General features: G+C 40.2%; 1 protein-coding gene across 1 annotated transcript in view; it reads left to right on the top strand.

The window, feature by feature from the left end:
• Positions 1 to 13,070, top strand: part of fmn2b (formin 2b) — a 326,311-nt gene that overhangs the window by 212,185 nt on the left and 101,056 nt on the right. The window contains exon 14 of the mRNA XM_078405062.1: positions 476 to 568. Within this exon, the coding sequence (XP_078261188.1) occupies positions 476 to 568 (93 nt within the window). The remainder of the gene's footprint in view (positions 1 to 475; positions 569 to 13,070) is intronic.

The following is a 13,070-nucleotide window of genomic DNA, read 5'->3' as shown; positions in this document are numbered from 1 at the left end:
TTATTTAGATCTTTAGTTTAGGGATACAGAATGGAAACTGGGCCTTTGGCTCACTATGCCTGCACTGACCAACAATCACCCCTACACTAGTTCTATCCTACTGCCTAGGGACAATTTACAGAGCCTACTAGCCTGCTTGTCTTTGGAACGCGAGAGGAAACCGGAGCACCCAGAGAAAACCCATACGGTCACAGGAAGAACGTGCAAATTCTGTACGGACAGCACCCAGATCTCTCGTGCCATGAGGCAGCAACTCTACCGCCGCGCCACTGTGTCACCCCTGAAATTATGTTACATTTCACTCCTTTTCCCCCAGGGCCCCAAATATCATCCCTTTAGGTTAGTTTTAAAATGAAACAAAGGTTCTCTCTAAATCTGTCTTCCATTTCAATGTATGAAGCAACATGCAAGACTCTTTAGCGTGGAGTTAATAGATGTTTGAGGGTTTTATTTTTCCACTTTTCTCTTGTCGCAGTTTGTGAGACAGAAATGGAAAAAGTCTGTCGCCTTTCACCAGAAGAACATGTACAGCCTTTTAAAGATAAAATGGAAGAATTCATTAATCAAGGTAAATGGAGTAAGAGTTCAGACCTTTTTATAAATAAAAGACTAGGTAAGTGATATTATGTATTTTAACCATGACAATATTTGTTTTGGCATGAGGCATTGCCAAGGAGTATAATTAATCAGTGTCACAACTACATTACAAACTTATAGGCAGCTTGACAAGAGGTTCTTGGGATGCTGCAACAAAAATGTTGATATCTGAACCTTAAATTGCTTTCAATATACTAAAAATACGCACGTTATTAGCTTGCTTCAACAATGAGGCGAGAAGACGTTTAAAACTTATGGGTGATTAATCATGAGAACGCTGTTTATCAATGATCCCTGACGGCGGTTTTGGAGCAGACTTTTCTTTTTCCTCCTCCCTGTTTATCTCCGACAAAGACACTGAATTCCTTGTTTTATTTAGCAAAATAGATTGAGATGACAAGTTGGCCATTTAAGGAGAATGAGTCAACCCCACGTTCATGTTTCCAAGTTGCAGAAACATGGATATAGCCGAACAAACTCCCTAATCCCCAACGCCCAAGGTAAATCTTCTGGTGTTTGAATTTTGAGTTGGCTTTCTGTGCTCTTTACATTTTGAGAGCCTAAAAAAAAAATGTTTTCCAAACAATGATTTTTCGTATAGTTACTATTGATAGATGAATCTTGCTTCAGAGCAGAAGAAATGTTGTAGGTCGACTGTTTAAAATGTGTGCAAATTAATTGGAATGTATACTTTAAACGTAGACAGTGGCTTCCATGGTATGCAGTTAAGTGGGTTCTACGGACAAGCTTGCATATTCCATTAATCCAATATTTGCCATCTACGATGATAACTGCCCAAAGGATTTCAAGTTGTACATTTCAAGTTACATGGCAACTCTAGGCTATAATCTCGACAGCCTGTTAAACTAGTGAATTTGTTAATTGCAGCTATTTTTAGGAATTTAATTTCCACTAAACTTTGCTTGCTTTTCAGCACAAGGCTTCACAAGTCACAGGCTCTTTTTCTCTTTCCAAGTGTAGCCATTTTATTAGCTATCCTTGAATCTCTCTTTCAAAAGTTATTGTAAATGCACTGAACAATTATATTCGTATCTCGCATTCAAAAAGGGGGAAAGTGCAAGAACTCAAACTGGCTTGTTGATGGTCGCAATGGACAAGTTGGTCCTGAAAAGGAAAGTGACCATTTTGAACAGTAAGATAGACACAAAAAGCTGGAGTAACTCAGCGGGACAGGCAGCATCTCTGGAGAGAAGGAATCGGCGACATTTCAGGTCGAGACCCTTCTTTACACATTTCGAACAGTTGAGGTCCGTAAATATCAACTCAATCACAACTTTGAAGCGTTCAAATAAGATTATTGGTATCTTCAGTGCAAAGTTGAATTTTAGTTTTGCTTTTAGTTTAGTTTAATATGGGGAGTTTTAATTTAAAATTGGTGCATCATTTGAGTGGGACCAGAATTAAATCTTTGTGGACTTAACCCATTTGATTTGATTTCACTCGTTAGTTCCCGTCTGTTATCAGGCTTCTGAACGGTCCTTCCATAAGCTAGGGTACTGTCCGATTCACCTCTACCCCATTGCGATCATTGGTCTTTGTCTAGGGAACAGATGTGCTACAAAGCTGTGAACTATAGTCTGAAGAAGGGTCCTGACCTGAAATGCTACCTGTCCTTTTTCTCCAGAGATGCTGCCTGACCTGTTGAATTAATCCAGCATTTTGTATCCATCTTTACTATATTCTGCACTTTGTATCTCTTCCTCTGCTCTATCTATTGTACTTGAGTTTGACTTAATTGCATTTATGTTTAGTACCATCTTACCTGGTCGGATCGCATGCAAAAAAAAGCTTTTCACTATAACTTGGTACATAGGGTCAATACAGCATGGAAACAGGCCCTTCGGCCCAACTTGCCCACGCCAACCAAGATGCCCCATTTATACTAGTCCCACCAGACTGGATTGGCCCACATCCCTCTAAACCTTTCCTATCCATGTATCTGTCCAAATACCTTTTCAATGTTATAGTACCAGCCTCAACTACATCCTCTGGCAGCTCGTTCCATTTACCCACCTCCCTCTGCGTGGAAAAAGTTGCAAAAATTCTATTGAATTTTTCCCCATTTTACCTGAAGCCTATCTCCTCTGGTTCTTTTATTCCCCTCCTCTGGGTAAAAGACTCTATCCTATCTAATCCCCACATAAATTTATACAATCCTCTAAAATCACCCCTCAGCATCCTACTCTCTCCAAGGAATGAAGTCCTAGCCTGCCCAACCTCGCCCTATAGCTCAATCCCTGTAGTCCAGGCAATGACCGAATAAATAATGATGTGACAATAATAAAGTTAAACCTAAGTAGCTGAAGTAATCTGAAGAAGTGTCTCGACCCGAAACGTCACCAATACCTTTTCTCCAGAGATGCTGTCTGACCCACTGAGTTACTCCAGCTTTTTGTGTCTATCTTTGCTTTAAACCAGCATCTGCAGTTCCTTCCTACACAAAGCTGATCTACCTTAATGTGACCACGTGCCTTTGGACAAATGGCATGCGTCATCCCTCCACTTGCGAGTTGGGTGTGAAGACAATCTATGGCCTTGATGCAACCATAAGTTATTAATGGACAGCCTGCAATGCGAGTGTAAAAGGTTACCTTTGATCAGTGAAGGAGCACCAACCTTAAAAAACATTTTTTTCAGAAATAGAACACCCTTGTTTTCTAGGCAATTGATTGCTCCAGAATCAGTTTAGTGTCAGAAGAAATATATGGTTGTTAAACAGACTTGCGTTTGGTCTGTCCGTTTTCAGCACTCAAGGAAAAACAAAAGTTATTATTATTTGTTGTGGATATTGACTTTAAAACCGCAATGTCTCGGCGTATTTCACTTTCAAGCACATTTTTCCAAAGCCCCAAGACAGTAAAGATTGTTTACCTTCAGAGCTGTCTGTCAGCCTTGTGGGTGTGTGACTGGGATCACAGACTGCTGTCAGACTGGTGCCTATAGTCCTAGTCTCACTGCCATGCCTGACTGACGGCCACTAAAGTAAACAAATACAGCAAACTTTTGAATTACTATGGCTCAGTAGCCAAGAGGAATTGGGAGTCTTTTCTTAACCTTAGCCGGTGGGGGAATAAAAATATTTTGAAAGTGCTTTAGAATTAAACTTTTTAAACAAAACAAGGGGCCGACGCGGCTTCAAGCTGCCATCGGCCCCCTTTGCGCTAATGTGGGGTTGTCGGCTTCCCATCAGTCTCCTGGATGTACAGCACGTGCCTACTTGAATGAAATGTTTCATTAACCACTTAAAAGTCTTGGGTCTGGCCACTAACACTGGCTGAGCAGCATGATGAGTGCATGCCAATTAAGATTTGTGACGAAGATAGACACAAAGTGCTGCAGTAACTCAGCAGGTCAGGCAGCATCTCTGGAGGAAAAGGATGGATGATGTTTCGGGTTGGGACCCTTCTTCAGACTGGTTCCAACCAGAAACATCACCCATCCTATGTAGACTATTTTCTAATTGGGGAGAGAATCCAGAAATCAGAGGTGCAAAGGAACTTGGGAGTGCTGGTGCAGGGTTCCCAAACAGTTAATCTGCAAGTCGAATCAGTAGTAAAGAAAGCAAACTCAAAGCGAGCATTTATTTCAAGAGGGCTTGCATACAAAAATACAAAAGCAGGGATGTAATGCTGAGGCTCTATAAGGCGCTGGTAAGGCCGCACTGAGAATATTGTGAGCAATTTTGGGCACCATATTTGAGGAAGTATGTGTTGGCTCTGGAGAGGGTACATAGGAGGTTTACAAGAATGATCCCAGGAATGAGGAGGTTAACCTATGATGATTGTTTGTCAGCACTGGGCCTGTACTTGCTGAAGTTTAGGAGAATGAGAGTGGATGTGGAGAGGATGTTTCCACTAGTGGGAGAGTCTAGGACTGGAGGTCATAGCCTCAGAATTAAAGGACATTCTTTTAGGAAGGAGATGAGAAATTTCTTTAGTCAGAGGGTGGTGAATCTGTGGAATTCTTTGCTACAGAAGGCTGTGGAGGCTGTCAGTGAATATTTTTAAGGCAGAGATAGATAGATTCTTGATTAGTTCAGGTGTCAGAGGTTATGGGGAGAAGGTAGGAGAATGGGGCTAGGTGGGAGAGATAGATCAGCCAAGATTGAATGGTGGAGTAGATTTGATGGGCCGAATGGCCAAATTCTACTCCTATCACTAATGACCTTATGATCCTTCAGCAGCGATGATGCCTGACCCGTTGAGTTACTCCAACACTGTCTTTTTGTGTAAACCAGCATCGTCAGCTCCTTGTTAGTGCATGGCATTATCTGATTTGATAACGCAAACCAAAGTTTCTCACTGTACCTTGGTGTACATGACAGTAATAAACCTAAACAAGACTTGTGATGATTCAGGTTTGTAATAGGTTAAAGGTGGAAAGGATGAATTTAATTGGTTCAATCAAAATAGTTTAATTAACATAACATGATTCGCTGTCAGATGCAGTTGAGTACTTACATTTTATAAATAGATATTCTATAATCTTTGCAGGTTTAAGAAAAATTTAGACAGGTACATGGATAGGATAGGTTCAGAAGGATACGGGCTAAACACAGGCAGCTGGGACGAGTGTAGATGGGATGTGTTGGTCGGTGTGGGTAAGTTGGGCCAAAGGGCCTGTTTCCCCACACTATGACTTTCAATATACTGATTTGAGCCATTTTTTTTAGAATTTGCTTTCCGATTCTTCAGGTGTTGGATCAAAAGATATTTCATTTAGTAGAAACAAGGAGCTGCAGATGCTGGTTTACACAAGAGGACACAAAGTGCTGGTGTAACTCATCTCATCTGCAGCATCTCTGGAAAGCATGAATAGGTGATATTTTGGGTTGAGTCCATTCTACAGACTGATTTTTTATGACAGTAGAATATTTGAATGCACTCATCCACATACAAAGGTTTGACGCAGTTGGTCATACGTTTTTCTCCAAAACACTGTCATTGATTACAGATTATAAACGTTCCCTGCTGGGCTGAAGCACTTTCAAAATATTTCTTCAGGCTGATTAGTCTGAGGAAAGGTCCCGACCTGAAACATCACCTCTCCATGTTCTCTGGATATATTGCCTAATCCACTGAGTTACCTCAGCACTTTGTTCCTTTTATATTTCATCATTTTATTTTCAAAAATGGATTGAATCTATTTCCTCTGCTTATCCATTGGGCAAAGCTTTTCTCTTCATGAAAACCTTTGATTGCAAATACTTGCATTAAATCTCCTAGTTATCTGGCCCCAGGGAGAATTGCACTAGCTTTTGCTGCTGATCAACATGACTGCAGCCTCATATTTTTGGAGCTATTCTAGTAAACATCTTATGCACCTGCTTGCAAGTATATTAATGCTTGCCAAAGAGAGACGTCCAAATTGGACACACCATTCGATCCAAGGTCAATTTGTTGCTTTGAAATCCATTGTTGCATATTTGAGAGGAAAAAAAATTGCATTGATGTATTATCTTATAAAACCCTTTCAGAATATCCTGAAATGCTTTGAAAGCAATGAAACACTTTGGAAACTGATTCACTGCAGTAAATTAAGCGAGACCGTTCCCAGTGTTGGCCAAATTATACTGTTGACGGCAACTCTTGTGTGTTTTATTCTGTAGTCTTTGCAAAGAATGATTAAGAATTATTTCTCAATGCCTATCAAGCCCCTTACTAAATTGAAGCATTAAACAAGCCACACCTTTTGGTATTTATTGTATTGCATTTTAGAAAGGTGCTCAGACATTATACAATGAGCTTGATCTGAATTGTTATGAAATGAGTGACAAATATACCGGATTAAATAAATGGTGTTAAAATAATGTCTGTCTAACCAGATAAGTTCCTTTAGTACTATCTTGGGAGATGAGGCTAAATTTTCAATTGCTGGTTGTAAAAGATTACATTTCAGCATCAGATATCTTCCAATGTATTAAGGATTAAGAGACATAACCAAGCTCAACACCTTTGCACAGTCCACCTCGGCACTGAACACCTTCACTCAGTCTGCATCTACATGTCCTCTTGGTTAACTCCCCTTCCCATTCCCATAGTGACATTTCTGTCCTGGGCCTCCTCCATTGTCCGAGTGAGGCCTAACACAAATTGGAGGATCAGCACCTCATATTTTGCTTGGGATGCTTACAATCCAGCAGTATGAATATTGATTTCTCTAACTTTGTTAGCCTTGCATCCTCTCTCTCTCTCTCTCCACCCCTCCCCCACCCTAGTCATCGTACTAGTCTCACTGTCTTTCTGTTGAGTTTCACTGTCTCCATAACTCATTATCACCTACCCCACAGCCAACATTGGACCATTGTGGCCACCACCTTTCCTTGATCATCATTGCTTTTTGCATATGTTTCATTCATTTGTTCTATGTTCCTTCTATATCTCTCATTTCCCTTTTCCCTGACTCTAAGTCCGAAAAAGGGTCTCAACCCGAAATGTCACCTATTCCTTTACTCCAGAGATACTGCCTGACCCGCTGAGTTACTCCAGCTTTCTGTGTCTATCTTCGAAGTATATGCAAACTCTTTTAATATTGGCATAATTAATTGCCTGCTTGTAACAGTGACTTTGTTTGAGCCCAGGAAGAGGTTTATAATCTATAATCAATGATTGTGTGTTGGAGAAAAAATATGAACATCTGCCTCAAACCTTTGTATGTGAATTACAACATTAAAATCATTTTACTGTCATATCCAACAAGTAAAGAACAAAAGATTCTGTAGAGTTATGTAAAATCATTAGGAGAATAGGGTGAAAGCACAGAGTTTTTTACCCTAAATAGGGTAATCAAGAATAAGAAGGCATAAGTTTACGGTGAGAGGGAAAAGATTTAAAAGGAACCTGAGGGGCAATTTTCTCACACAGAGAGTGGACAAGCTGCCAGAGGAGGTAGTTGAAGCAGTTGCTACACCATTTAAAATAAGTTTATGTCGGTACATGGATGGTCAAGTTTTATAGGGATATATATAGGCTAAATGCGGGAAGGTGGGACTAGTGCAGATGGGACATCTTGGTCAGCATGGGCGAGTTGAGCTGAAAGGCCTGTTTCCATATTGTATGCTTCTGTCACAATGGTTCTACAAGATCTATTTGTGTCTTGCTGTACTTTTCCATGCAACGTTGAGAAGTGATGGTGGTAACTTTGAAACAACATGACCACATTCTTTTGCGGCATGTTGGTGGAGTTAATATGGAGTATTGTGTTTTCATTTTTGATGAGGCCAACATTTATTGCATCTTTTTAACAATCCTCAGAGTTGATGGTGGGCTGCCATCGTGGGGTTTTTTGTGTCCAAATGTAATTAATGAATCATGTTTTAATGGCATTTCAGCTGTTTTAAATTTAATTTAAATTGAGTTAATGAACTAAATTTGAACTTGTGTTTCTTGGCCATTAGTTGAGACCATTCCATTACCCGTTCAATAACAACCACTGTGCCACTGAGTTCATTTTTATTATCAAAAGTTCAATTTTGGCTGGTGTATTTATTTTTATTTCTAAATGTATGACAAGATCTTTTGATCTTTCAATGCCATTTATCGAACAACCTCAGTATACATGCATTAAGATTGCCTAGATGTTTATTTTCCGTTGATAGTTACTTTGAGTTTAGTTTATTATCACGTGCATCGAGCTTTTGTTGCTTGCTAACCAGTCAGTGGCAAGACAATACATGATTACAATCGTGCTGTCCACAGATCCCATCGTGCGCTGTATACAATGTACAAACTGTAGTGCAGGCCTCTCACACTTAATTTAATCTTTTTTGTGCTGCTTAAACCTTTTAGAATATTTCACTCATTTGAACTGGCCAGCCCTCAATATCTAGCTAATTACGATAGATGTCCCCAAGCAGGGCTTTGGCACGTTTGGTCGGCACCAGGACTATGTTCCATTGAACACAGAACACTCCAGTGCAGGAACAGGCCTTACGACCCACAGTGTTTGTGCCAAACATGATGCCAAGTCAATCCCGTCTGCCTGCATGTGATCCATAGCCTGTCATTGCCTGCATATCCAGGTGCCAACCTAAAAGCCTCTTAAAATGCCACTTCCGCATCTGCCGCCCCCACCATCCTTGACAGTGCATTTCAGGCAACGACCACTTTGTGTATATATAAAAAAAAGAGAAAATAAATAAATAACTTGCCCCATGCATCTCCTTTAAACTCTCCTCTCCTGGCCTGAAAGTATGCCCTCTTGTCTTTGACATTTCCAGTCTGGGAAGAAAGTTCTCACTGTCCACCCTGTCTGTGTCTCAGAATTTTATAAACTTTTCTCAGGTCTCCCTTTGGCCTTCAATGCTGCAAAGAAAACAATCAGATTTTGTCCGCTAATCCAGAAGATCGACACAAATGCTAGAGGTAACTCAGCGGGTCAGGCATCATCTCTGGAGAACATGAATAGGTGAGGTTTTGTGTCGGAACCCTTCTTTAGACTGAAAGTAGAGGTAGAGGAGGGGTAGGTAGGGAAATAAACTGGAGGTGAGAAAAGGCTAGTACAAATCATAGCCAGTAACAGATGACTTCAGGAAGGGTGGAGTCCATTGTTAAACTTTTCCTGAGGTCATCTGTTTCCGGCCCTGATTTATTCTGGCTTTTTCTCATATGCAGTTCCCCCCCCCCTCCAACTTTATGTCTGAAGAAGGGTTCAGACTTGAAACGTCACCTACTCACTTTCTCCAGAGATGCTACTTGACCTGCTGAGTTACTCCAGCATTTTGTGTCTATCTTTGGTATAAACCAGCATCTGCAGTTCCTTCCCACACATTTTGTCCTCTAACCCAGACATCATTCTGGGAAACCTCTTCTGCATCCTCTCCAAAGCCTCCACATCCTACCTGTAACGAGATGACCAGAGTTGCACACAGAACTCAAAATGCGGCCTAACCAATGTTACAAAGCTGCAACGTGACTTGCTGACCCTTGTACCCAATGCCCTGATTGATGAGGCTGAGCATACCATGTTCCTTCATCACCACTATCTACTTGTATGACTGACTCCACATGATGTGGAGCTGGCATTCTCAATGAAACTTTACACAAAAACACTGGTAATTGGAAAGCAAAGAGAATTAAAGCAAGTGAATACATAATCCCAGAAACTGGATTGCAAATATTCTTGCTAAAACATGGCCGCATTTAGTCTAATCCGGTCCGTGACGAAGCAAAACATGAATTTGGCCAAATGTCAGACTGAAAGGGTGTTTGAATCGATATGCCCAGCAAAAAAAAATTGTAAATGGGACCTATGGATTTTCTGTCTGCCTGCACATGGTCCATGTCCCTCCATTCCCTGCTGTAGTTTAAAAGCTGTAGTTTATTCTCTACCCATCTTCATTCCTTGACCTTTGCTCACAATACTCTATCAGTTGGAGATGAATTCTGGGTAGTTCGTCCTTTTTTTTGTCTCAGTTGAATGAGGATCCAACGTTAATCGGTTTGCTCTGAAATGATTCTTTCAAATGCTCATTCAGTCTGCTGGCCAATGCTCCACTCTATTCCCTGTGGTCTACTTTTTAAATCAGCTGCCAATATCTTGTCGGCAGTTCCTTAAAACTGTAGTAAAGTCTTCTTCAAGAGCTTGGAACAATATTTGAAGGTTCATAGTCTGCTGATTGCTTTGCCTTGTGATTGTTTCCATCTTCCAATTTAAATTATTTTTGACCAAAAATATAAGATGGCCAAAATGTTTTCCCAGTGTCTTAGGAGACTTGTGTAATATAATGATACAAACTCTCAAGCAATCAGAAATTTCCCAGTGTTCATTTAACAATTATGTTTGAATTTATTATCTGATTCTACTGAATGTATATCACTGGCAACCATTTACACAGACTCTGAACATTGCCTGCACTGAACATTTCTGCTTTTATGCACTACACTCCAAAATAACAATTGAAAAAAAAAATTAAATTGCCTGATTTGATCCTTTCCATTGAAGTGCAAGCCATGCTCTGTCTTGCCCCTACTCTTTTCCAGCTTTCTTCCCCGCCCCCCTGCAATCTGTTTGAAGAAGGGTCATGACCAAAAACATCACCTTTTCCATATTCCCCAGAGATGCTGCCTGACCCGCTGAGTTCCTCCAGCATTTTGCGCCTTTCTTTGGTATAAGCCAGCATCTGCAATTCCTTGTTACGACATTTTCAGCCACTTGACACAAATCTGATTGAATGGAAACAAATATTGGAACGAGCAGTAACATTATTTATTTAGAAGATGCTGGAGTAACTCAGCGGGACAGGCAGCATCTCTGGAGAGAAGGAATGGGTGATGATTCGGGTAGAGACCCTTCTTCAGACTGCAAATTTGGGACCCCATTTCTTCTCTCCAGAGATGCTGCCTGTCCCGCTGAGTTACTCCAGCATTTTGTGTCTATCTTCGATGTTAACCAGCATCTGCAGTTCCTTCCTACACATTTTGTTCTCTGGATTTTGGTTGTTTATGTTTCAGTGTTAGTGAAATATGGGAGACTTTGTTTATCTCCATCCCATTAAACATAAATACTGAAAAACTGTAAAATGCAGAATAGAATTCTACATTGCAAACTCCCTTCTCAACCCCTTAGAAACAAAGAACTGCAGATGCTGGTTAATACACACAAGGACACAAAGTGCTGGAGTAACTCAGTGGGTCAGGCAGCATTTTGGAGAATATGTATAGGTGATGTTTCGGGTCAAGACCCTCCTTCAGATTCTCTTTGCCCCCACGGCCCCGACCGCATAAATAAAATCATCATCCGGACAATCGACACTATGTATTTCTGGTTCAGGTTTATTATTGTCACATGTACCAAGGTACAGTGAAAAGCTTTAGTTATGTGTTGTCAGATCAAATCAGATAATACCATGTGAAAACGAGGAACTGCAGATGCTAGTTTACGCAAAAAGACACAAAGTGCGAGAGTAACTCAGCACATCAGGCAGCATCTGGCGAATGATAGGTGACATTTTGGGTCGGAACCCTCCTTCATGCCAAGCATGAATATCTGATTTGATTGGATGAGGGATGCGTGTTTTCTCCTTTTAACAAAGAAACAAAATATACATTAAGGCACTCTGGTACTTGATTCCGTGCAGTAACGGAAAGGATTCTTATTGATTATTTAAAAAAACAGCCAACTTAAGCAATAATCCAGTTAACTCTCCGAGAGGAATTAGAAGCAACTAATTCTCTTTTCTAAGTTATTCTGTCTGATGTTCCGAATGCTCCAAGTTGTAAATTCTTCACGTTTTACAAGCTTTTAATTAAACTAATGTTAAAGTCGGTCTAGTGCTTAACTGTGATTATTTTCTGTGCTATGAGCGGTTTAGTCTGTAAGAGTGTTAGAGCAACCATGCCGTGCTGGTTTAATCCCCCTTTGTAGTTTTTACTTGGGCTAATTTGCAGAAAATTGAATTCAAGTTTTGTTAGCATAGTGGATTTAAATAAACAAAGAACAACTTAATTCGGTAATAGTGAAGTCGTTTTTCCAAGATCATTAATTATCCATTGACTTTAGTTAAAGTAACTTGTCAACAAAGATTGATATTTAAATCTGATATTCTGTTTTAAATGATACAATTTGAAATCCAGAACTCTGCTTAGTCTTGCCAGGTCTGATGTACTGTATTGACTGCTAAAAGTTTCCACACTTGGTTTAATAATAAGCTTCAAAATGGGCTTCAAATTTCCAAGCCCAAACATTTCTAAAATATTTGGTGTCATTACATTTGTATATTGTGCCAGCAGATAAACCAGGGATTTAATATTCTATAATTGAACTCGATAATGTTATGCCATTAAATGGTGATGAATAAAACAGCATCCACATTTTCTTTTGCATAAGTAGCATTATATAATCTTTATATAAAAAGACTTGTGTTCTCATTGTGCAAGCTACTTTCAAATGGTTGACAAGAAAATATGGCTCGATGATTGTGACAACGTTTTGCATCGCGCCATTTCTGATCATTCTACTGATTTTATTTTGACACCTGTCTTTTCAGGTTTTGGGTGGTTCTAGGGCCTTTGATCTCAGTCGAAGTGTTTTTTCTCAACACCCACCTCTAACTGTGCTTTGAATGTTTAGACAGATAGAATCGATGGAGTTCTCGGTGAGGCTTCACACTGTGATTTGGGAATAAAAACAACTAGGGAAATCCCCCCCCCCCCTCCCGGCTTGGCAAATACAAAGCATGAAATCCTTAAAACTTGATCCTTCTGATTTTTCCCCTCGCCCCTTTTTTTCCAGCAAGGACCCATTTCAAAATAAATAATGCTGAAAGCTGAGCAATTATTAATGATATGTTTGGTGGCAATGCTTTCTGTCCTGTATCACTTCTGGTACCAATCTAGCTGAAAAGAAGCCACTTTGTGCTCGATAAGCTTACCCAGCCTTTGTCTTTACAAAAGTTAGCAATTGTTGATGGTCACTGCAAAAGCGACTTGACAACTTAATGGTAAATCTTCCTG

The sequence above is a fragment of the Rhinoraja longicauda genome, chromosome 9 (assembly GCF_053455715.1).
Source record: "Rhinoraja longicauda isolate Sanriku21f chromosome 9, sRhiLon1.1, whole genome shotgun sequence".
NCBI lineage: Eukaryota > Metazoa > Chordata > Chondrichthyes > Rajiformes > Arhynchobatidae > Rhinoraja > Rhinoraja longicauda.
The sequence above is the reverse complement of the archived record's forward strand: the minus strand, read 5'-3'. Positions and strand labels throughout refer to the sequence as shown.